This window comes from Oncorhynchus tshawytscha, linkage group LG10 (genome assembly GCF_018296145.1).
Source record: "Oncorhynchus tshawytscha isolate Ot180627B linkage group LG10, Otsh_v2.0, whole genome shotgun sequence".
Taxonomy (NCBI): domain Eukaryota; kingdom Metazoa; phylum Chordata; class Actinopteri; order Salmoniformes; family Salmonidae; genus Oncorhynchus; species Oncorhynchus tshawytscha.
Window position 1 is genome coordinate 26482997 of NC_056438.1, and position 26717 is coordinate 26509713.

Below are 26717 nucleotides of genomic sequence, written 5' to 3' on the forward strand. Positions count from 1 at the left end.
GTGTTCCATTTGGGATGCAGATATACTATTTATGTGAGCTGTCACACCGCCGAGGCCTCCAACAGATGTTTTATGTGTGCTTAACTTTCCGTGACACACAAGCCCATCCAACCCAAGGACTTTCTAAGGCTCGGAGGAAAAATGAAAGATAAATATGTGTTGTGTTGGGGAGAGAGAGAGAAAGAAAGATAAAGACAGAAAGAAAGAAAGAAAGAAAGAAAGACAGGGATCACTGGTTAACCATTTGTGACCTGCTATTCTTTGGACGGAGAAATAATTTCCCATAAATCTAAGACCCAGTCAGACAAATAAAGTCTGCAGAACCCTGTCACAGAGTGTAGTATACACAGACATGCTAGACGATAGCAGAATACCCCTTGATAATGTCCAGTAACACACACAAGTGAACAGGTAAGGTTAATCCTACTGTATCAAGGACCTAACACACTCCAAATACCTTGAAGGTCTTATTTGGCACTGTTATTGCTTGGTTGACATTCCTCTGGCAGTCTATGAATGATCATAATGACTACACTGTATCTACAACAAATGAGCGGAGGGTTAGAGCCGACTGGGATAGTGAGTGATGTTCAACAGATTGTGCACATTCTTTATGGGTATGTTGTGGTGGCAGCAATGAAAGGAATGCAGAAAGGTGAGGGTTGAACCCTTTGTCTGAACATCTGAAAGGGTAGATTTTAATCAAGGTATGAATGAACTTGGTAATACTTACACGGTATATATATATATATATGTGTGTGTGTGTGTGTGTGTGTGTGTGTGTGTATGTGCACGTGCGTGCTTCATCAGACAGTTTGCAGACAATTGATAGAGAGATTGTTTGAAATAATGGAAACGTTACCTTTGCCAAGCAATCCCCAAAGTATCCTCAGTGCCACTGGGGCCATAATGCCTGCTGTTTTGATTCATGGTCCAGTCACATATCCTCAGCTGTCAATTAAAACCTGGCAGTCAGACACGTAGCCAGTAGCACAAACTCTCACAACTCACTTTGATATCACTTACACAAAGTTACTATACAATGTGACTAGGGAAACAAAGTCATGCATGCAAACAAAGCCTAAAGCAGAGAACTTAGAGCAAACTGGCCTACGCCCAAAATAGGCCTGCGCCCAAAATAGGCCTGCGCCCAAACTATGACAGATCTGGTTGAACCTAAACATAAACACATATGATACGACAGTCATTATCATTCAGTAACATTAGATCATCGTTCTACAGTTAGAATATAGGGAAAGAGCATGGGAGAATTCCGTCACAATTAGTACTACGTTTCTAATCTGACCTGGAAGCAAAGAAGGGGTTAGTTTACAGGATGTGAGTCATGTCAAAATGGCAGTCATTCAGCTACTGTATAAGGCAGTAGTTCCCTATGGTTAGCCTATGGGGCCATGCATTCCACAGGTTGCATGCGTGTTGTTACTGGCTACTATGTGCTATCCATTGCTGCTCTGTATAAAGCCTCATTGAGGCCTATTCTGTCTTTTATAGCAGACATATTCTAGTGTAACTACCGCCATATGGAAGTAGCAGTATTATGGTGAAACTCAGGTAGCTAGATGAGATTGTAGAAGGTAAGATAAGGGCTGCTGGCTTGTCTCTAATGTTCTACAAAAATAACACACACACACACACACCTTAATGTACACTTACACAAAACCACCACACATGAATCCCACATTCTCCTATCCCATGCATTATTCACACGCACGTATCCACGATCCAGTGGAGAGCCATCTCAGCCAATACCCAGCTAACCTTGCACCTTTAGTCAACACAATCAACACATCCATTTGGTAATGCATTGTGAAAAAGTGCCTCGTGAGCAATCTCCCCGCCGCTGTGGCAAACTGAAGAGCTCTTAAGATGGTTTAATCATACAGTATATCCTCACACACTGAATATTCAAAACCCACTTAGGGATGGTCGATAACATTAGCCACCTGTACACACAGCCGCGCTGAACGGTTAGCCACTGCTGCACTACATCTGGAGGTGAACGACTGATTTCCTCTAGTTCTTGTGTTTGTGCGTATCGAAAATGTCGAAGCATCTGCCGAATTAACTAGCCAATGGTAAAAACAAACTCCCCCAAAAAACGTACGCACACACACACACACAAAGGAGGATATGAACAGATGCCGTCACTCAATCTCTTAAAAATCATATGGACTAATTCTTCCGACACCAAGGCTCTACTACCAGCAGTGAATGGTTAAGTCTCCAGCCTTATCCTTCTACTAGTAACAGAGGCCAGGATGCTGTACACACCACACAGCACACCAACACTGCCTCTACACTACCCAGCAGTCTGCTGCTCTGCTCTGACAAAGCTTTGAGCATAGAGAACGCACTGGCTGTCCAGACGCTCTACCAAACCCCCACCCCCACCCACTCCTCCTCCTCCACACTCTCTGTGCCAGGCCTGCCAGCACTCCTCTAGGGGGGCTCGCCATCTGTCTGCCGGCACTGCCAGGTCGCAGCGGCAGGGGTAGGAGGGACAGGGAAGACGTCGCCGGGGAACGTTAGGGGAACGTTAGCAAAAACAGATGCAGGCAGAATGGGGATTAGCAGGCTGCCTTAGATAATACCAAATGTCATCTGATCACCGAACGTTCCCACTGGAGCACAAGGCGGAGGAACAGTCCCTTTAAGGGTTAACCAAGGAGAAGACATGAATCAGAGGGTTTTTCTTCTTCTTCTTTCTCCTCACCGATTTTCCACTAAGGAATTGTTGTTTGGAAGGAGGAGGGGTGTGGAAGGTGTGTGTTTTTTTGGGGGGGGTTGTAGAACAGGCCCTGGGGACATCGGGGTTTCTGACTACACTTTATCTCTGGAATATCGCCTGTGACCGCATCGGAAACACGACACCTTAAGTCGGTGAAACTAATCCACCTCGTACGTCTCCTCTCTCCACCCAACCAGCCTCAGAACAAAGGTCTGCCTTAAAACACACCGGAGAAAAGTGTCAATGCATCTCATAACTCCACCAAATAATTACCCAGAGCCGGGGTGACTGACAATAACAACAAAGGGAGAGTATCTATGACATTGTTTACTCCACGGGGAACAGTGGCCTAGTGTCATAGACCACAGGTTAAAAGACCTAGCTTCGTCGGTTTAAATCATCCTGAACCACAGAACACACACACACAAAGCCTGACTAATATAAGATTAGCATGATGAATGGCTATTGCATTGTATTTCCTCCAGGTCTATTTCTGTTCATTCAGTATTTAGTGGCCGTGTTAGGGTAAAGAATACTATGTAAACTATACTAAAAATAGAATATTATAAACTATTGTTCTTAATTAACCTACCTGGTTAAATACATGTTAAACAAATGAAAGAGATCTATCAAATAAAAAAAGGGGTCTTATTTAGTCTAGCGGCCGATGAGACAGGATTGGGTTCAGCTGCTGTTTAGTGAGTTCACTGACAGAAGCAGCAAGGCTACTAAAAAATGTGGCACATAAACTCCACACACGCATGGACACACACGCTGTCCAAAAGAGTCCTCCCAGCTACAGAGAAGCATAGCATCGTTAACAAAACAGCACATTTTCTGCCTGCTCTACCAAGCTGCAGGGAAATACAGGCCGGGCTTTTGTCATTACGCTCAACAGGAACAGAGTAGAAGAAAAACCACTGATTATTATGTAGCTGCGTGCAGATGCATTAAATTAAGCATGGTTGAAAACACTTGGCCTCGGACCAGCGTGTGTGAGTGTGTGTGTCTGTGTGTGTGTGTGTGTGTGTGTGGGGGGAGGTTCATGAGGAGAGACTAGCGCTCCAAGCCTTCATTTTTCCACCCTCGCCAACCACAATGCTCCTAACCTCACACACAATTCAGCGGCCACATCTGCCTGGTCTGGCCGCCGGGACGACCGCTCGACGCCAACAACACCAAACAGTCCGGCCCTGGCCTGTATCGTACACTGTCTGTTCACATGTCTCAGGCTGAATACTGTGACTTTCAGAACAGCATGTGCAGAACAGCACACATTTTTGAATAGGTACCGAACCACGACGGAGGAGTAATTGACATATTTGTCTGTCTTTGTGTGCACATTCTTACTTTTGTACTTGCTTTTGAAACCATTATGTTGTTCTTCAATGGACTACGGAATGAAGCTAAACAAATTGCATTTAAGGGAATGCTGGTCTCTTTTATATATGCCTGTGATGCCTTATTGGCTTACAGCAAAATATTTGTAGAAAAGTGTAGAGCACATTACACCCTCATCATATTACTGTACTTCTATTTACTTCCTGCCCCATACCGAAAATAATTAGGTAAAAAGATATTTCTAAATATGAATTATATAGAGTATGTGGAATGGTAAAAAAAAGGTGCCCAAACACTCCCCTACGTATTTACAGTGCCTTCAGAAAGTATTCATACCCCTTGACTTATTCCACATTTTGTTGTGTTACAGCCTGAATTCTAAATGAATTACATTTGATCATTTTTGCTGACACGTCTTACACACAATACCCGTTATTGACAAAGTGAAAACATGTTTTTACAAATGTTTGAACATTTATTGAAAATGAAATACAGAAATATCTCATTTACGTAAGTATTCACACCCCTGAGTCAATACACGTTAGAATCCCCTCTGGCAGAAATTACAGCTGTGAGTCTTTCTGGGTAAGTCTAAGAATTTTGCACACCTGGATTGTACAATATTTGCACATTATTATTTTAACAATTCTTAAAGCCTCTGTCAAGTCGGTTGTTGATCATTGCTAGATAGACATTTTCAAGTCTTGCTATAGATTTTCAAGTCAATTCACACCCAAACTATAACTACTGTAGGCCACTCAAGAACATTCAAATGTTGTCTTGGTAAGCAACTCCAGTGCATATTTGGCCTTGTGTTTTAGGTTATTTTCCTGCTGAAAGGTGAACTTGTCTCCCAGTGTCTGTTGGAAAGCAGACCGAACCAGGTTTTCTAAGATTATTTTCTGTGCTTAGCTCTATTCTGTTTCTTTTTATCCTAAAATAATCCCTCGTCCTTGCTGATGACAAGCATACCCATAACATGATGCAGCCACCACCATGCTTGAAAATATGAACAGTGGTAATCAGTGATGTGTTGTGTTGAATTTGCCCCAATATAACGCTTTGTATTCAGAACATAAAGTTAATTTCTTTGTCACCTTCTTTGCAGTTTTACTTTAGTGCCTTATTGCAAACCTGATGCATGAGCTGACAACTTGCCCGAGCTGACAAGGTAAAAATCTGTCGTACTGCCCCTGAACAAGGCAGTTAACCCACTGTTCCTAGGCCGTCACTGAAAAGAAGAATTTGTTCTGCCTAGTGAAATAAATAAAACATATTGATCCATGTTCAGTTTCCTATCACAGCCATTAAACTCTGAAACTGTTTTAAAGTCTCCGTTGGCCTCATGGTGAAATCCCTGAAGGGTTTCCTTCCTCTCCAGCTAGTGGGTGTATTGATACACAATCCAAATTAATAACTTCACCATGCTCAAAGGGATATTCAAGACCTGCCCCCCACCTACCAATAGGTGCCCTTCTTTGTGAGGCATTGGAAAACCTTCCTGGTCTTTGTGGGTGAATCTGTGTTTGAAATTCACTGTCGGATCTAACAGATAATTGTATGTGTTAAACACTATTATTGCACACAGAGTCCATGCAACTTATTATGTGACTTATTAAGCACATTTTGACTTATTTAGGCTTGCCACGACAAAGGGGTTGAATACTTATTGGCTCGACACATTTCACCTTTTAATTTGCTATTAATATCTAAACACTTCTAAGAACATAATTCCATTGACATTGTAGGGTATTGTGTGTAGGACAGTGACACAACATCACAGTTGAATCCATTTTAAATGCAGGCTGTAACACAACAAGATGTGGAAAAGGTCCAGGGGTGTGAATGCTTTCTGAAAGCACTAAAACAAACAACAGCTAAAACATTTCAATGTGTCTCGATGCTCCAGCATTTGGATTTGGGATCAAATGTTTTATGTGAGGTGACAGTACAGAATGTCCCTTTTTATTTGAGGGTATTAACCTGCTGACCTATTTGGCCGTTTAAAAATGAAAGCGTTTCATGTGTCTAGTCGCCCTATTTGAAGGTGTCATAAGTATTTTTGAACAAATTCATTTATTTGTATTGAAGTCGTCAAAAATGTTGTATTTGGTCCCATATTCCTTGCACGCTACGACTACATGAAGTTTGTGACTGTTGGATGCATTTATGGTTTGTTTTGGCTGTTCCGAAGTATGTTGCCACGAATAAATCAGATAAGTGAAAACAGATATGTATGAAAATACCCTCAAATAAAAGGTGACATTCTGGACTACCGCCTTATATGAAACAATTGATCTCAAATCCAAAACGCTGGAGTATTGTGCCAAATTAGTTTTAGCTTCACTGTCCAAATAGATACGTAGGGGAGTATATGTCTTCAACTATACCATTACAGTGCATTTACTGTCACTTACTGGAGCGAGCATTTTGAGAAACAGTTCATTTCTGTGATCGTTTCACTTCTCAGACTCCGCGTGCATCTGTGCGAGAACCGACAATAAGGTCTCACTCTCAGATAGAATGAAATATCTCTGTGGTCTCAGATCCCTTCTGGAGAGGCTGAGAGGAAGGAAGGGAAGAAGAGGGGAGGAGAGGATGTGAAGGAAGAGTAGTGGTAATGTTTCTCACCTGTTGCTGGTGAAGGAAGGCCGGATCTCTAGGGCTCAGTCCTACAAAACGATTGGCTGTGGGGGTGCCCGGTGCTGAGTATCCTGGAGGAGCAAACACACAAACACAGACAGAGAGACACAGAGACAAAATGAGAAAATATTACATTGATTGATTCTTTATAAAGTGCGCAACATGGAAACTACTACAGTAATGGGGCACAGAAGGGTTTTGCAGTGCCAGGAAGAGAGAAGGAAAGGGAGCTCACCGTTGTACTCACCTTCTGATGTGATGGGCTTGGTGTCGGGCATGGAGAGAGAGACGGGTCGCACTGTGCCATGGTGCGGAGAGGGGGCCAGGACTGGGGTGAAGTGGCCTGGAACCTTCCCCACCTGGCCACTGCTGTTAGGCTGGGGGGGGGGGCAAAGACAGGGAAACAAAATAGAGGGGGCAGTTAGTGACAACTCCTCTACTATTTAAACTGTGGCCACTTGACAAATCCCACTGGGCACAGACGTCAATTTCATTGAAATTACTTGGAATCGTTAAAGAAAAGAAACAACAGTAAAGTGTGTTTTACAGTATTGTTTGCACAGTCAGTTTAGTGCTGTTTTGTGTGGGAAAATGTCGCCCTCACTTGACACAGAGAGAGAGAGAGAGAGAGTGAGACAGAGAGAGGAAAGGGGGCTGATAGTAGGGGCGAGGATGATGAAGGGAGGGGGTCCAAGGAGAAAGGAGTATGGAGGAACAGCCCCGCCCAAATAGCCTGTGTAGATCATCTCTAGTGTTTTAAGAGAGAAAAGGAGCTAGTGGGAGCTACTCTTTCAGACTGCGGGAGACGGCCTGTGGTGTATTGGGCTCTTCGGCGCCCCAAGTTCAAACCTCAAATAGGCCTTTATGAAAAAGAATTGTGTCCACAGGGTTCCTTAAAAATGTGAATAGAATGTTTAATTAGAGTGTAATATAATCTGAGTTAAAGCAAGCATAAAAACATTCTGGCTGCCGTCCATGGGATTATAAGAGCTGTTTTATTTGCCGAGACGCCCTCCTCTGCACACCCACACACCCACACACACACACACACACACACACACAAACACTCCCCCTTCTCCCATCCAGCACTGTGGAGGAGAGGGGCCAGTAATTCCGCCAAAAGAGAGCAGAGGCCCCGGCAACGGCAAATATTTACGGCCTTTATCGTTCCCTGTGGTTTTGTCTGAAGTAACAGTCCCGGGCCGCATAGATCCAGCCTCGTCTATGAGCCCATTGTTTTCAGTGAGAACAGCGGGGATATAAAACTCACATAAATATCTCACGGCTCTCTCATCTCTCTATGGCTGCCCCCCCCACACACACACACACACACACTCCCAGCACAGTGACACAAGGCTTTAGTGTGTACCCAGTTAATGTATAAAGTCTTCTGTCAGGTTTATCAGAAGTTCATGAAAAAAAAAACTGTATTATGACCCTCTGTAATTTTATTTGTTTTGTGAAAAAGGGCCTGGATTTTCTTTGGGATATTGAGTTAGTGGTTTTTACAGAGTATATGTTACATTTAGGCTCTTTTCAAAATAGACCTATAGAGTATTTCAGTTAGGTCGGCATTCAGTCATTGCATGAAGGGATTTTTCTGCACTTTCAAGAGTGTTTAGATCACAACAGCAGCATATTCTGAATGGAGGGGGGTTAAACTTCACACTTGATTAAGAACCTGGCTGAGAAGTCACCCGGCACTGCCAATTCCTCAACCCTGTGTCAACTCCCTCCATCCAACCCTGTGTCAACTCCCTCCATCCAATGCTGTGTCAACTCCCTCCATCCAATGCTGTGTCAACTCCCTCCATCCAACGCTGTGTCAACTCCCTCCATCCAACCCTGAGTCAACTCCCTCCATCCAACCCTGTGTCAACTCCCTCCATCCAACCCTGAGTCAACTCCCTCCATCCAACCCTGTGTCAACTCCCTCCATCCGACCCTGTGTCAACTCCCTCCATCCAACCCTGTGTCAACTCCCTCCATCCAACCCTGTGTCAACTCCCTCCATCCAATCCTGTGTCAACTCCCTCCATCCAACCCTGTGTCAACTCCCTCCATCCAACCCTGTGTCAACTCCCTCCATCCAATCCTGTGTCAACTCCCTCCATCCAATGCTGTGTCTACTCCCTCCATCCAACCCTGTGTCAACTCCCTCCATCCAACCCTGTGTCAACTCCCTCCATCCAATCCTGTGTCAACTCCCTCCATCCAACCCTGTGTCAACTCCCTCCATCCAACCCGGTGTCAACTCCCTCCATCCAACCCTGTGTCAACTCCCTCCATCCAACCCTGTGTCAACTCCCTCCATCCAACCCTGTGTCAACTCCCTCCATCCAACCCTGTGTCAACTCCCTCCATCCAACCCTGTGTCAACTCCCTCCATCCAATCCTGTGTCAACTCCCTCCATCCAACCCTGTGTCAACTCCCTCCATCCAACCCGGTGTCAACTCCCTCCATCCAATGCTGTGTCAACTCCCTCCCTCCAACCCTGTGTCAACTCCCTCCATCAAACCCTGTGTCAACTCCCTCATATCCCTGTTCACAAACACTGTCTGTCAGTTAGGCCTACTGAGGAGAGAGACTGTACACAGTCAAGTTCTCTTAAATAAAACAAGTGAAATAGGAATGTAGCCCAACCCGACTCCCCTCCAGTGTCCTGCAGTTCACACTCACCTGGCTGCTCTGTGGGCTGGACGGGTCGTAGCTGGGCACGTAGCTCTTCAGGGAGTCAGGGGGGTTGAGATGGGGCGGGTAGCGGATGGTGGGGTGAGAGAAGTAGGGTGACGGGGCAGGGGGCAAGATGGCCGAGAACTGAAGGGGGGAGTGGGGTGGAGGGCTCCTCGTCGATATAACTAAGGGGATGGGAAGAGGGAAATGGAGAGAGGAAGAAACAGAGAGAAACAGGGGGAGACAGACAGACAAGACAGACAGATAGACACATTTAGAGAGGGAGGGAGAGAGAAAAACAAACCATTGAAAAATACACTAATGGAGAACAAAAATGTACACATTACAATCCTAACTAATTCAAAGGACTTTTGGGGGAAGGCTGAGGGGGATGCATGACAAAAAAACACTTTCAGTTCAATCACTTTCTTGTAGAGGTCACTGTAGGTCACTGAATGAGCATGTCTAGACTTAGTAGTGGGGCAGGTGCTTAGCCTACTCACCACTGTGTCCGACCCCTGGGAGTCCGGGGTGGTGGTGCTGGGGGAAAGTACTCAGTCTGGAGGAGGAGTCCTGCGGGGAGTTGGGGCTGAACAAGGGCTTTTCTGGCTTCTTCATGGTGGGAGATGACATGTCTGGAGGAGAGGAAACACATACACACCTGGTCAAGGGGGGTGGGTTACCTGGCAACCACAGAGCCGCGCGCACAGACGCTGACAGAAGTAGCATCGCTGTTCTTGCTGTGACATCTTTCAAACATACTCCCATGCTGTGGCGTGATGGCACTCATAGTATAGGCTTGCGATTGCTTTTGACATGTTTTCTCATGCCTATATGCAAGGTACTGTATGACAATAGGACTGAACATGAAAAAGAATGGACTCCGAGACCTCATGTTCTGTGACAGCAGCCGCTCTCCCCTGACCGTGGGTCAAGCTCAAGTGTCCCCGGCCTGTCGCAAGACCTTCCTTCCTACCTCTCTCCCTCCCTCTCTCTCTTCCTCCCCACAATAGAGAAGAATCCACCTGAAGAGGGAAATGGTGACTCATACCAAACCAGGAAAGGGACAAAGACCTCAGGAATCCAGGGGAATTCCCCACTCAGAATTTTGTAAAAGGAAGCAGCTTAAGTCTTTCAGTTTTTTTTTTTTTTAGCAACATGAGCAATACCTCAGACAATGGATGGATCTTTCATTTTTTAAAGAGTTTCAGACTATGGTACCACCCCACTGTACACATGGTTGAATCAACGTCGCTTCCCACGTGGAACAGACGTTGAATTGATGTCTGGGACAGTTGTTTTTTGTACTTGTTCTTATGTGGTGTAACATTCGCTCAAATATATTCTCGACAATTCCTAAAATGACAGAATTACACGATGGACAATTATGGAGAGAGACCTAGAATTGGAGGGAAAAAAAGTCTACGACAACAGACTTCTCTAACAAAAAAGTTACACCGGTCTGGGAACTGATCAATGTAAAATCCTAGAATTCACTTAGAATCCCTAGATAACAACACATTGTTGCATGTCAAAATTATTTAACTTGATGAACTCTGTTACTTCACGTTCCACCCCAAAAAATGAGCGAGTAAACCAGGTTGTGCTCAGGCCAGGGTGTCCCAGACTGACGAAAGGGCTATGAATCTTATCGAGCAGATATCTAGCTATGAAATGCACCACCGGGCTAGTATGAGGAGCCAGGATTAAGCACATTTCGTCGGAGCATAGATATGAAAAACCTTCTTCTTCATGGCGAACAGCTGTTCGTTATCAAACCAGTTGCTGACTGAGGATTTGAGAGCAGTGCCCAAAAATATGTAAGGGGAGTGGCTAGACATACATAACTCCACAACATGGCGTCAGCTGTGCTGTAACAGTGAAAGACATTTCAGTGAGCTGACTTTTGAGGACAAAAAAAAAACAGAATTGCGCCTAATCCATGTGCAGTGTAAAAGGGTTTTGTCGGACTAGGCATGTCAAATAAATGTCCGTTTGGCACTTTGGACAGCCTCATATCAGTTTAATATCAATCCACTTGTTTATTTTATTCCCTCTTTACAGAGTAGTCCTTTTCCATGAATTTCCTTGATCTCTCCGCTCCTCTTCTCCATAGCCATTACATTCCAACATGTGTTCACCCCGATACTGAAAGGTAAAAACACAAACACAGCGGGAGAAGGAAGGGGGGAAAAAAACAGTAAATCCCATCGAAGTTTTGTTTAAAGAAGCGAGGGGGGGAAAAACACCTTATGCTGTTAGATGTTGGGACATTCTGTACCCTAAGTGTTTTATCTGTCGTAGGGTAGTGAGATGAGAGGTGTCCCTCTCCCTTCCACTCTAGGGCTTGAGCCCTGGGGGGAGAAGGGGAGTGTGTTTGTGTGTGTGTGTCGGAGGAGAACAATCTGGAAACACGGGACAGTGAGGGCTTAATTAAAAAAGCTACGGGCCCTGGCCTGCACCACGAGACCAGGTAATGAGACATACACCCCTCCCTGGAGGATCTCTCTCACACACACACACACACACACACACACACACCCTCTCTCTCTCTCTCTCTCTCTCTCTCTCTCGCTGCCTGTCAGTATAGTGGCATTAGCAGGGCTAGGCACGGGATGGCCCACCAACTGGGCCTGCCACCTGTTGAGTCAGACAGCTCCTCTGAGACCTAGCTAGCTTCAAACAAGGGCCGCCACACCTTCCCATCACTCACTCCACCTCCCTCTCTCTCTCTGACACACACACACACACACATGCAAACACGTGCCTGGATACGCACACACACACACACACCTGTTAACCCTAGCGTGACCTTTTCAATCTTGCAGTCTAATAACACAACAAGTTTATTAATAAAGTTCTCTGCTAAGTCTGCTCACAGCCACAATTACTACAGCTCTCACTAGCATGTCTAGCTTCTCACTTTCATTGGTGCCACCCTGCATTCCACAATTAAATCGCTACCAGAATGAAGATTCCACTCACATCGCAACTTTTAACACTGCTTCAACACTCCAATACTCCCTCAGATTGGCGAGAAAACAGGAAGCAATGAGGAAGCTCCCAAACTACCAGAGAACTCAACAACCCTCCAAACGAGCTTATCAACAGGGGCATGTTCTCAGTCACGATATTTCCTGTCAACAATTCTGTTACTCACCCAGCCTGTTTGTTCTTATCATATTTATTCAACAGTAATATTGTAGACCCCCCCCCCCCCCACCCACACACACACACACACACACACACACACACACACACACACACACACACACACACACACACACACACACACACACCACACCACCTCACCTCACCTTCTCTCTCGTGCCAGGTCCTGCTGCCACTAGCTGGGGAGCTAGGTGAGGAATAGAAGTCAGGGCCAGTGGGACTGGTCTCCATACTCTCGTCTATGTTGAGGGTCTTGGGCCGCTTACTGGGGAAGAAGGCGGAGAAATGATGAGTCACAACACTCTACGTGATCTCTGATCCCTGTGTCTATCTACTGTCACTGCCCCTTGATGTTGTAAATATGTCATATCTTTACGGCTAACGTATTGTCTCAATGTGTGGGCGTTAATAAAGTTGAACTAGAACAAATGGCCAAAACATGGTACGAAGTACATGATGGCGTAAGATTATCAATTTGCCCCTCTGACACAAAACTGAAATCAGTTTTGCATCCACCCCCCTACATCTCATTCAAAGTTCAGAGGTCAAGGTGTGATGCGGGAGAAGGAGAGTGGGGTTAAGGCAGGGTCCTGCAGCAGACTGACCTGCCAGGCGGGGAGGAGAGGGAGCGATGGAGGCCCACGCTGGAGTTCAGGTCATGGTAGTACGGCTGACTTGGCATGTCGGCCATGGAGAAGTTCACCCCTGCCCCCTGGGTAATGGGCGCTGAAAAGTAGGGAGAGAAAAAGAGGTTACTTCCTGGTCACTGGCCTGCTGATTGGTTGCCTGCTGAAGCTCTGTTAGAATTTCGATATGATGTGACCTTGAGCATGGCCCACAATTTCACTGAAATGGTCTCAGTGTACATGATCCCCTCTCACATGACTGATAATCATTGAACCTTTGCATTCCACCAGCATAATGCAAATTCGTGAACTAGGCCACACACACACACACACACATCAGCTCTCTGATTGGTCCTATGCTCAGCTGGATCATTCTCAATTACCTATTGTAATTGGTCAAGCACATATGAATAAGTGCATTGAAGTTCACTTTCATGGTGCTCTTATGCTTTGAGAAACCACAGCCCACCACTGTGTGAAAGTCTACTTCTTTTCACCCTGTGGTTGACAACCGCGAGGGAGGGATATTGTTTCAGGGAGGACAGCTGAGTGTTAACTAGGGCACTGTGTAAAAGCTCCTTCCGCTCTTGAAGCTGCCGCCTGCGATGGTAGCCCTGTGAGGGCGGTGGGTGGGTGGGTGGGTAGATTGGTTTGGACTCGACGAGAGACTGGAGTGTGTGGTGGGGTCTGTTGTGGTCTGAGGTTTACCACTGGCACGAGCTCCAACCCCAGCACTGCAGTCTTGGAACTGGCAACCCACGGCAGCCCTGGCATAGGCTACCCAAGGGCATTTGTGTTTTAATTTACTGCCAACGAGACTCTCCCTCTCTCTCTCTATTTCCTTCACTCTCTATCTCTCTTTTTGGCATAGCATACTGTGTGTGATACCACTTGCTCTGTCTCCCAGCCAAAGTCATTTAACCCCATCTGTTAAAGAAAATACAACCCTGACTTCTGAATCCAAACAATGCCAGGCACAAAATAACAATGATTCTAAAACACCTGTTCACACTTTAATTTGAATGTGCATTTTCAGAACTGCAAAATCACAGCACTGACTGAATTTCAATTGGCTTAAAAGGTCTACTCCGCAATCCGAAAAACAACAAATCAAAAATGGCAGTACAAATTACAGAGGGGCTTAAAAAAAACATTAAGTAGAAAACACGAGTTGTATGTCAGTGTCAGTGAGTTCTTAGTGTACCCCAGGCATGTTAGAGGTCAGGACACAACATCCCAATAGGTATGTGATAGAACACAACAGCCCTTGAGCCATACAGGTAAATCCTGCCTGAGGGGACCATTGTCCTCAGCTAGCTGGGGAGAGCGATTCCTGAAAGAACATCCGTCATCGTTTCGGAAAAAGGGCAGGCAAGTCTATACAAACACACACGGTCACACAGTCTCTTACACACACACACACACACACACACACACATACACACCGGTGCACTGTACACACACTCATGTTGTATTCTAATGCTGGAGACTTGCTCGACTGGATTTCCTGTTTTTGTACTGTGAAGCTTGCTGTTTTGAATCGGCAATGAGGATAAGGGGTATTGAGGGCGATGGTGATAAAGTCGATACTTACTTCTGGACACCCGCACCAGCTCTGAAACACTGAAGACTCCTGATTTGATGAAGCTGTCTTCCAAGTAAACTGCAGAAACAAAAACCACAGATAGACAATATATCAACGCAACATTAAACCCAATGCTTTGTGTTCTCGTCACTAAGAGTAAGTTACATTCGTAGCGATTCGAGCTGTTGCTAAAGTAATAAATCATTACTTGATTCCCTGCTTACGAGACACAGGACGAGCAAAAATTCTAAAATAGAGCATCCATCATCTACCCATCAACCATAGCGACATGACCCAACACAGCTCCAGCCTGAATAATGGCAATATTGACAATACTGAAACATGGAGGCTTTTAAGTACAATATGTATGGAGCCCAGAATGTGAGAAAAATATCTATCATGACCCATAGTCTAGCCTGGTCCCAGATCAGTTTGTGCTGCTTATATGTTTGTCATGACAATAGGAGTCGGCGATACAGAACAAACATAACTGTGACTAGGCTAATGTCAGTCTGTCAGCCATTCAGACAGACATGTCACTGACACCCAAAATGACTTTGACATTTCAACCTTTGATGTTCTGAGCAGGACCATTGGGTGTGCCAACAACATAGGGGGGAGGCGTGAGTCTAGATTCCGATTGGCAGCTAAATGCGCTTTCTTCCTCCTAATTCCTCAATGCAAGCCAACGGGCGTCCCAGAGAATGACAGGGGGAACTGTGGCACTGTAGTGGGAGCAGCTAGGGAGGCCCTCACAGGGCCTGAGTCATTGGCTCAACGTTGGCTCAACGTAGTGTTTGACTTGGCAGCGAGACGCACACGCAGGGTAGGCAGAACCTACTCTTGAGGTACGGAGCTAATTTCGTTCTTGCTCTATTTTCATTCCTGGCCCGTGATGACATAGTCCAGGTCAGTCCAGGAGAGCAGCAACAGGCTGCCGGAGATGATTTGGAACAGTGGCCATTTTGTTTGGCTAGCTAGCAGACTGGCTACTAGACGTAGCTTAGCTATCCAACCCTTATTGGCAAGGACAAGAACTATGGCCTCAGACATCCACTAGTGAACTACAGAGGAGCACATAACTGTCTAGCCTTCGTGTTTCCCAAACTTTTTTGTCTCTTAGATTGACAACGGTTTTGTTTTGGTGTCTAGACCAGTGGAGGCTGCTGAGGGGAGGACGGCTCATAATAATGGCCGGAATGGAGTCAATGGAATGGTATCAAACACAATACCATTCCATTTACTCCATTACACTCTATTCCAGCCATTATTATGAGCCGTCCTCCCCTCAGCAGCCTCCACTGGTCTATACAGATGTAGGATCTTAATTTGTGAATTATTATGTGGATTATAATTAATGGTCATTTTTGTAGTGGGTTGATACATTTTTTGTCAAATAAAGTCTCAAATTTCAAAGTGGAAATCACAAACTTGAGAAGCCTTTTTAAACCTCAGATACACGATAAGTTTAAAATGTTGTCCTGCAACAGGGTGATTAAATTCATCTGTAATTCCATAGAAACCTTACAATGGCTGTGGTCTGCATAACTGTGAAAGGTCACATCCTGTTTAAAGATAATTATGCCAGGTGAGAGCATACACACAAAGAGTAACTATCATAAACAGATTCTGGAATCATCTACCAGGTCGAGACCACATCAAGTACAGAGAGGGGACTGGGAACTATAGAGCTGTGATTGACAGGACAGAGGTTGGAGGACCGTGACAGTTAGGTTCAGGTACATACCTGGGTTCTTGCCTGGCTCATTGTTACTGGGACTTCCTGACTGCTGTGAGTCTGTAACACAGATAGAGAACCATGCTTAGTATTATAGAACCATCCCACTGGGCACAGACGTCAATTCATCATCTGTTCCACGTCATTTCATTGAACCTTAGATCATTAAATACCACAAAGGTCATTAAAGTTCAGCACTCTTCTATCAATTTAAGTTATTCAAATGAGCTTTATTTGGCATGGATGGTAACCACCCAGTGTTGCCAAAGCAATACAATGACCCACTACTATAAGGACACGTCAAAAATACCCTGAATTTGACAGGTGGCCAAAAACAAAGAAGCAAGGTGCTGTTGGTCATCAGATTTCATTTCAACCTAGACATAATATCAGCTGGAGTCATGCAGATTATATAATGAATACTCCTCAGCTTCCTTAGAATGTGTCTGAGGTTTTTATCGTAATTTGTCTGCAGACGTGTCAGTCCTGACAGACCAAGCCAGATGTGCAATGGTATTTGCTGTTGTTTAAAGAAAGAAAAAAAGAGGAGACAGAGAAAAGGGGGGCTACAGTCAAAAGCTAGTCAGAACAAAATAAGTGCTCAACAGAAGTGGAAAGAAACAATAAGACAAGTAAAAACATTTTTTTTTTTTAAAGACGAGGCGAAGCGTTCTCCTGACCTTCACATACAGACTGGATGATTCTGTCTGACTTTTTACAGGGCCTGGGTTAGGGAAAACATGGTCTGCCTCTGCCCCATCCTGCCCTGCCCCGGCCCGAGAGAGGCATGCACATAGCACACGCAACAGGAGGGGGATACACTCTGAAACACATCAGGAATTCTCCCCATAAGGTAGCCTATCTTAGCCTCCAAGCGCTTCGTCTGATTGATGATGTTACCTTACAGCACCTTTGGGAAGAGGATAAGCTGGGGTAACTGGCGTTCCTCAGCCGCCACCATGCTCGTTAGTCACCGCCAACCGCCAGGTCCGTTTTCTCGGCTCGAACCGCCACGCAACACTAACAGATATTCAAACGATGCCCACAAGAGCCTGGCTTTTAACATAAACACTTGACCATGTCATATACAGTCAGCAATAGAAAGTGGCTCCAAAGAGCTCACTTCATTTCACCTAAAAACTAGTACAGTAGGCTTTGTATGGAAGACCGGGTGTGTAGAGTAGTGAGGAACTAGTCCAGGCATATCAGAGGGCGAGGACACCGACAACATAAACACTAGTTCATATCATATAACATAGGTCTGCAGTTGAAAATTAGTTCCAAAGAGCTGACTTAAATTTCACATAAACACCAGTTCCTCACGACACTACACACCCGCTCTTCCACACAAAGCCTACTGTAGCATCAGCCGACCGGAGTAGGGCGACATCGCCGTCACCCAAAAGCCAACAACATATGGGAGAGGAAGAGAGGAGGAAGAGAGGAGGACCCCCCCCCCCACCAACCCCCTCCCTCTATCAGCCCCCGCTTCAACCAACCATCCAGGGAAAAAGCAGCACACGAGGGGGTAAAAGTACAACAGTACAACACTGAATGGGCAGGCTGTGTTTGCCTTGAGTTCCATAATGATTCACCACAGCCGCCCTCCACGTGTTCCTCCTGTGCCCTACGCCTTTAACGCGGAGAAGTGAGGACAAGAGGCGGGAGACAGTGAACTCAGATATCCTCGCCTTGCAACACAACACTCCCTTTTGCTGCTGGAGAGCCGTCCCTCTCTCATAAGCTTAATTGTAGATGTAAAGGAGGAGAGAGAGAGAGAGAGAGAACGAAAGAGAGAGAGAGAGAGAAAAAAATAAGTTAAGAAAAAAAAAGATTTATGGCCATTAAACGGCACTGCAAAAACAGAATGTTCTTGGCTGTGGCTCAACACTGACAAAATAGGTAGGGAACAACACCACCATACGTTAAACAAAAAATATCTCCCCTTGTGGTTAACCCTGAACAGTCCCAACTTTGAGTTGTCTCTACAGGATACAGAGGACACTAGGGAAGTCTGATGTCGATAGCTTGCGCTCTTTTGGGCGCAACTTGTTTTTCTAAGCTGACTAGTTTGTTAGCTTGTCTCTTTTGTTAGCTTGTAATCCACCATTTACCTGAAAAGAAAGGACTCTCTGGATGGAAATTCACATTATTGCAGCAAAAAAACTGTATGGTGCCATTGACTTCTCGGGCACGTCATGCAAGAAGATTTGTTATTCGACTGACACGCCATAAAAATACTGTATAACGAGATCGAATTCTATGTTACACGCCACAGTCGGGGGCTTTTGTGCCAACGGTTTGTGTGGAACCACGTCCATACAGTAAGTGTTTGCAGGGAGTTTCTCCTCCTTTCTTGCTCCCTGCCACCCAGTCACCCTGGCACCTCCCACCCTCATGCCACTTTCAGAACCATCCATCAGTCTAGTTACAACTGTCAACTATTGCCCTCTCCCAGGAGAGAAAGAAAGAGAGAGACAGACAGAGGGACAGGGGAGGAGGGAGAGAGAGGAGAGAAAGTGGGAGGGCGCTACAGAGGGAGAAAGAGGGACAGAGAAACAGAGAGAGAGAGAGGTGGGGAGATGTTTCGTCTAACATGGAACAGACCATTGTGAGAGAAAGAGGAGGTAGGGAGCTGGTTCATCTAACATGGAACAGACCATTGTGAGAGAAAGAGGAGGTAGGGAGCTGGTTCATCTAACATGGAACAGACCATTGTGAGAGAACAGGTGGGGAGCTGTTTCGTCTAACATGGAACACACCATTGTGAGTGAAAAGGCAGCCTTGACAAAAGACCAGATGGTCATGGCAATTAAAGAACCCAGGCAGCAGAAGCAGCATCTTCACTTTGCTGCCCTACAGTACTGTAGGCCTACAGAGGAGCCACCTGGAAGAGTTGAGGTGGGATCCAGGCATATGGCATCTACTGTCAACTCATCTCAGAGGTTTGAGGGAGCACCATACATCTGAGAGCTGGAAAACACCTGACATCTCACATACATTTCACCCTTGACCTGTAGCTAGGGAGGTGTAGGAGGTTGTTATGGAGGGCTTGAAGTTAAGTTCAAGTTCAGGTTCAAGTTCAAATTCCAGTTCAAGTTCAAGTGTGTTGAAGCAGTCGATCAGGCCAGGGTTTAAAATATTCATATATATATTTTTGAAATTAATAATAAAATCAACACATGAACACATTTAAAAAGGAATCATTCCAAATAACCGCTATTCTAACTAGAAAAATGGAAAGTGCCTACAATGCCTTCAGAAAGTATTCACACCCCTTGACATATTCCACATTATGTTGTGTTACAACCTGAATTCAAAATTGATTAAATATTTCGTTTTTCCCTCCTCCTCCTATACACAATACCCCATATCAACGAAGTGAAAACATGTTTTTGGAAATGTTTGCAAATTTATTATAAATTAAATACATTTACAAAAGTATCTCAATTTAATCGATTTTAAATTCAGGTTGTAACACAACAAAATGTGGAAAAAGCCTCGGGGTACGAATACTTTCTGAAGGCACTATATGTTGTACAATTGCATACTGTGTAAATGTAAGTCTGCATACAAAGAAATAAACTGTCTGACAGGGGTGAAGACTTCCGTCTACAGAAAATATCTCCAATCTCCATCCAAAAGACGCATCAAACCTTCCAAATGGAGACCAATCCAAGACCAATCCAATCGTCTTCAAACAGGTGCCAGCAACCCGTAAATAAACAGCGTGGTCTCGGTCTGCGAGGTAGAGCTCTGGCTCTGCCCTGGGAGTTTGGCAAGGCCCGGATCACAACGCAAGATACCAGAGACACACAGCCACACTCCAAAAACAACGTTTCTTGGCTCCTCTCCGTCCCTGCCACTTGTTTAAACAAACAAACTGGGCTTGCAAAGAAGGAGGAGGAGAAAAAAAAAGCAAAACAGAGGATTTGAGGATCTTGGCTGTGATTTGAGTGAGGAGGACTGAGGAGTGACACGTTGGGATTGTGGGGAGTACTGAGTACCGACATTGACATGCACTGAGTTTGTTTCGTACCTTATGCATAACGGCACAACGTGGACTCTTTGCTATTGTGAAGGCTTCTTTTACCCGTCTCTCTCTCTCTCTCTCTCTCTCTCTCTCTCTCTCTCTCTCTCTCTCAGCCCTCTCTCTCTCAGCCCTAATGTGTCACTTGCCTGGATATTATAAACACGCCAACAGTCTTTTGCACTCTCCTTTATCTAGTTTGGCATGATACCCATACCTTCCCCGAAGAACCTCTCAGTCCACCCCCACCCCACTGTGTATATTAAACCAGTCGCATACTTTTACAAACTCACTCGTTGCAGTACACCTACCTGATCCCACAAACACACACATCCCACAGCACACACACACTCTCTCACATACACACACGCCGCCGCAAATGCATACCAACGTCGACATTTCAGGGAGGGAAGAGAGAAGCCGCCTGGCAGCCATTTTAGACTGCTGCACCCGGGGTCTGTGCACGTGTATAGCTGTGGCTGCCAGAAGCATGGGTCCCGAGCCAAGACGCATCTCAGCGGCCCAAGAGAGGGAGGGAGGGAAACAGAGAGAAGAGAGAGAAGAGAGATAGAGAGAAGAGAGAGAACGAGAGAGAGACGTAGAAATATTGCCTAATTACGGCAGTGCTAGGCCCATAATATTTCAACAATACAGCTGTGTGTAGTGTAAATATTTGATATGGCCACACTTTCTGTCCCTCTGCTGCACCAGTTTGGCCGAGGAGCAAGCCGTTAGAGGGGCAGGCAAGCTGTCCATCTGTCTGTCGGTCTATCCTGGTGCACATAGTCATGGTGTGTGAGTTTGTGTGAGTGTGTGTGTGTGTGCGGACTTTGTCCTGTGTCCTCCTCTGCTCCTGGTTTTTATCCTTAACGGCTTAGCCATGATGACCTCATCATTGTGGGCCAGGTTCCAGATCCTAGCTTTCTCTTAAATGTTGCTCCATCACTGCATTTTACAGCTACACTACATGGCCAAAAGTACATGGACACTTGCTCGTTGAACATCTCATTCCAAAATCATAGGCTTTTATCTGGAGTGTGTCCCTCCCCTTTGCTGCTATAACATCCTCCACTCTTCTGGGAAGGCTTTACATTAGATGTCAGAATATTGCTGCGAGGACTTGCTTCCATTCAGCCACGAGCATTACTGAGGTCGAGCGGTTAGGCCTGACTCACAGTCGGCATTCCAATTCATCCCAAAGTTGTGCGATGGGGTTGATGTTAGGGCTCTGTGCAGGCCAGTTAAGTTCTTCCACACCGATCTTGACAAACCATTTCTGTTTCAACCTTTTTTTGTGCAGATTCATTTTCGTCAGACTCCCAGATGGTGAAGTGTGATTAATCACTCCAAAGAAAGCGTTTCCACTTCTCTAGAATCCAGTGGCGGCGAGCTTTACACCACTCCAGCCAGCGCTTGGCACTGAGCAATGTGGTTTTATGCTTGTGTGAGGCTGCTCAGCCATGGAAACCCATTTCATTAAGTTCCTGACAAACATTTGTTGTGCTGAAGTTTCTTCGAGGGGCAGTTTGGAACTGGGTAGTGAGTATTGCAACCGAGGACAGACGATTTGTACACGTTACGCGTTTCAGCACACTATGGTCCCGTTCTGTGAGCTTGTGTGGCATACCACTTCACGACTAAGCCGTTGTTGCTCCTAGACATTTCCACTTCACAATAACAGCACTTACAGTTGACCGGGCAGCACTAGCAGGGCAGAAGTTTGACAAAATTACTTGTTGGAAAGGTGGCATCCTATGACGGTGCCACGTTAAATTCGGTTAAACAGCCATCACTAGCACATTAGAGGCCGCTGCCCTATATACATAGACTTGGAATTGCTGGCCACTTAATGGAACACTAGTCACTTGAATAATGTTTACATATTTTGCATTACTCATCTCATATGGAAATTCTCTATTCTACTATATCTTAGTCTCACATTGCTCGCCCAAATATTTATACATTCTTAATTCCATTCCTTTACTTTAGATGTGTGTATATTGTTGTGAAAATGTTCGATTATACTGTCAGATATTACTGCACAAGCATTTCTCTACATCTGCAAAAACATCTGCTAAACACATGTACTGTATGTGACAAATACAATTTGACTTGATTTTGTTGAAAGTCACTGAGCTCTTCAATACAAGCCATTCTACTGCCAATGTTTGTCTGAGGAGATTGCATGGCTGTGTGCTCAACTTTATACACCTGTCAGCAACTGGTGAGCTGAAATAGGCAAATCCACATACTTTTGTGTATCTCCGTCTCTGGGTCTGTAACAGTATCTCATATCTTTTGTCTCCTCTTGTGCCTGCCTACATTTATCTCTCTTTCTGTATCAGGAACTGTGTCAGCTGTATCAATTTCTTATCTAGTCAGAACAGTATAGTATAGTATATGCTTTCCTCTCCACATCTAAATCGTCCTCTACATCTAACCTGGTATCTCTCAATCCTCCACCATTTTCACATTTTTTTGTCACACTTTCTTTCCCTTCTTTCTCTCTTCTTAGTGGCCCTCTGTTTCTCTCTCTCCCTCTGTCGCTCTCTCTCCCTCTCTTTTTTCGCCCCTTCTCTCCCCCGTTTTGTTGACTAAACAAAGTGGCCTTTATCGGAGAGAGCCGCAACCCAAACAAGCCAAACAAAAGATAGGGCGAGGACATCTACCCAGAGGAGGGAGGATCTTATCATGCCAGGGAGGCCATTGTGCGTGTGTGCCAGTCTGCACAATGGCAGTCTCATACCCTGGCATCTAATGCACTAACGTATCATAACGTTCTTTGAAGGCCGACACCTGTCTGCCAAGAGACCAATATCGAGGAGAGAAGACGAGGAAGACATGCTAAGTTTGACGGCCATTTTGAGAACTCATCCTTTGCCAATACCTAGAGAGCATGTGTGGTAAAACGAGCCCATACAAACGCAGACCCAGAAGACAGCAGTAAATGTGTAGAAACGTATAAATCTTACTGTGTGTGCAGAATGGACAGATATGAAGACAGCAAAGCATTCTTCTAGGAAATGCCCCCCTATAATGCTTTTGAGCAACTCAAAAGCTAAGTAGCATATCAACGACAAAATAAAGTCTTCTATCATGTTAATTAGATTCAGCTACATTTGCTTTAGATCGACTGCAGACATGATACAAAAAGCCTGTCTAGGAACACATTTAAGGCTTGTGGGAGTGTTAGGGGGGAGGTGGGGAGAGACAAGGAGGGTAAAGTTGAAAAGACTGAAGGAACAATGACATTTTGCCTTCTTTTTATTCGACAGAGACACCACAGATTTGTTTGAATGGAACACGCACACACCCACACACACACACACACACACACACCCACGAGACAGTGAGACAGTGGGACTGTCATGTTTTGAGACGTAGGAATCAAGTGTCAGACAGACAGGGTCAGACAGAGGAGGGCGATGTGGAGGAGGAGGGGGGGGGGCATACAACTTTCAGGGCAAAAGCATTCACAGACAGCTACAGGAACTGTGTGTGGGGGGGGTTCTCGTGATTCTCATGAAAACACTTTTAAACATGTCTGTAGCAAATTGAATTCCACAATCATGATGCAGCTGCAAAAATCAACTATAATTCTCAAAATGTGTCTTATTTTTAAAAATATTGTACAATATCACCAGAATTTTGTACATTTTCACCCCACATTCTCATTATCAAAATGCGCCCGGATTGAATTCTCAGGTCATTTTATACAATTCTACTTTAGAAAAATCTAACTTATTTGAATAAAATACTAAATATGTTGCTGTAGTTTGTCCATAAATCATACAAATGGTATACTAGTTGAAGTTTACATAAAACTATAGTATTTATTATGTAAAAACACTGTCTGTGGACATGTCTCATTACCGTAAAACCTTTTCAAGTTTCTGTAAAAACTCCCATGATGCATCATTTAGAGGAGTAATCCTTCGATGAGCACTAGTTAAGTTATTTGATTTGCTTATATGCCTTCAGAATGAGGTTCTTATTCTCAAACACCCCTTTAACCCCGCTTTGCCTTCTCATTACCGAAACAGCTAAAAAGCTCAAATTGGGAAAAAGTCAGAGAACCATTACCTTACCAACATGGAGGCATGAATGGGCTTTGGTGATGTGGTCAATTGTTTGCTGACTCATAACGGCTGTCTCCTATTATTTGCAGATTGAGCTAAGGGCCTCTCATTACCGAAACACACATTTCTCATTACCACGTAATCTTTTGGGTCCGTTTCAGTAATGAGAACCTTAATTTCAGTAATGATAATAAGCTAATTCTAATGTATAGTCAATGGGTGTGCTGTACTGGTAAACTTTATTTATTAATTGGACCAATTGTATAGATTTTTTGTAAAACAACAGTTATTTGATTAAGTAGGGTTTGTCAAGAAATATTGGGTATATAAACCCCATTTACCTTTCTTTAAGTCCCAATCTGCAGTTTGTGTTTCAACGAAGAGTAACCCCACCACTTAGAGGAGGATATCCCCAATTTTGTACCTGCTTTTACACTTACCTATACTGTTGTTTGATATTCACATATTTAAATACTTTATAGGCATATTGTGTCATGCTGTTTGCCCATAGGATTCCATCCAATCCAGAAATACATCTAAAATACCTTACAACCACAAATATCCATGTACTAATACACAAATATTAACAAACTTTTTTTTTAAGTCACCTTGTTACGGTTAAGTCCACTTTTGAAAATGAATGCATGTAATTACAATTCTTACACTGAAATAAGAGGTATTTTAATCAATTGCATTAAGAGCAGGGATTTTAGTATTATTTGGGATTAACAAATGACACTGATGATTATTTTGGTTTACTGAATCTCTGATAGAGATCAGTACAGTTTTTCTTTGGCAAACCATTCTATACTCATTACCAAAACATGCAGTCTCTTCCCTGAAACCTGCTTATCATTACTGTAATGCACCAATATTTAGGAAATATTAGGCAGTGTAAAACATATACTTTAGCAATTTTAGATTCATCTGATAGTGTGATTTTTGTTCTTTATCGAAATAGGTGCGCATAAATAAAATTTAAAAAATAACATGTACACGCCAATGATTATGACAAAAAAAAATTGGGGAAAAGTTGGGTTATGGTAATGAAATAAATTATGAAATAAATGTTAATTAAATGTTCAGTGTTATGTTTAACTATAATATTTGACATTTGTTTATAACTTTTTTGGACTTGTTGCGGTAATGAGATGTTTTGTGTTGATTGTTGTGGAAATTGTGCTAAAATGCATCATATCTGACCAAAAATATAATGATAATTATGAAATAGATAAGTACAGATCCTAATCTCGGTGATCCAAGAGGACATTTTATGAAAAATGACACTTGAGAATGTTTTGGTCAAATGTCAGTTTCGTGAGAATAACCCGTGTGTGTGTGTGTGTGTGTGTGCCCTCTGGGGAAGAAGAGATGTGCATACTAATGATACTGGAGACTGGTTCCCCTTTCTCTTACACTTTTTTAGGGGACTCAATGCTGTCTCGTCCATAAACTCTCACGGGGGTGAAAAGACGAGTGCTTTTACAGAACCCGAGAAAACAGACTTCTCATTCAGGTCAACAAACAGTGTGGCATCGCCCACATTCATTCCAGAGAGGAACGGGAACAAGGGCTGAATCGGCTGACACATCATTAATGAGGCCAGGCCAGACCAGGAAAGAGAGAGAGGGAAAGGGTAAGTAGCCAGGAATACAAAGACAGGAGAAGAGAGGAGAGAGAGGGCAGAGAGAGGAGACTGTGGGCATATACACATATGTACGTGCAGGCTCACATTTACTCACACATGTATGCACACACACATGCAGATGTAGGATCTTAATTTGATCCCCCTCTTGCAGGAGAACTTCCCTGCAATGCACAACATTTCAAACTTGTAGTGTATTTGAGGTTTAAAAAAGGCTTCTGAAGTTTGTAATTTCCACTTTGAAATTGCATCAACGCCTACAAAAATGTTCATTTACTATAATCCACATAATAATTCAGATATCCTGTTGCTGCAAGATGTTCCTGTTGTAGCAAACTGGCTCTCACTAAGATCCGACATCTGTTCATGTGGACTGAGATATGCACAAATACACAGATGCATACACACACTATGAAATTACACACAGATAAACACA

The 26717-nt window shown here is 44.3% G+C and overlaps 1 protein-coding gene across 10 annotated transcripts in view; it reads right to left on the reverse strand.

The window, feature by feature from the left end:
- Positions 1–26717, reverse strand: part of LOC112246641 (nuclear factor 1 B-type) — a 95511-nt gene that overhangs the window by 18905 nt on the left and 49889 nt on the right. For 4 of the 10 annotated variants that reach the window (XM_042328409.1, XM_042328414.1, XM_042328412.1 and 1 more), the window contains exons 3-11: positions 16537–16587; positions 14799–14867; positions 13184–13304; positions 12725–12843; positions 9911–10042; positions 9414–9592; positions 6969–7110; positions 6722–6804; positions 863–951 (exon numbers count right to left, since the gene is read on the reverse strand). In XM_042328409.1, coding sequence (XP_042184343.1) covers positions 863–951; positions 6722–6804; positions 6969–7110; positions 9414–9592; positions 9911–10042; positions 12725–12843; positions 13184–13304; positions 14799–14867; positions 16537–16587 — 985 coding nt within the window. The remainder of the gene's footprint in view (positions 1–862; positions 952–6721; positions 6805–6968; positions 7111–9413; positions 9593–9910; positions 10043–12724; positions 12844–13183; positions 13305–14798; positions 14868–16536; positions 16588–26717) is intronic. The other 6 variants (XM_042328410.1, XM_042328413.1, XM_042328411.1 and 3 more) reach the window with 4 other exon arrangements.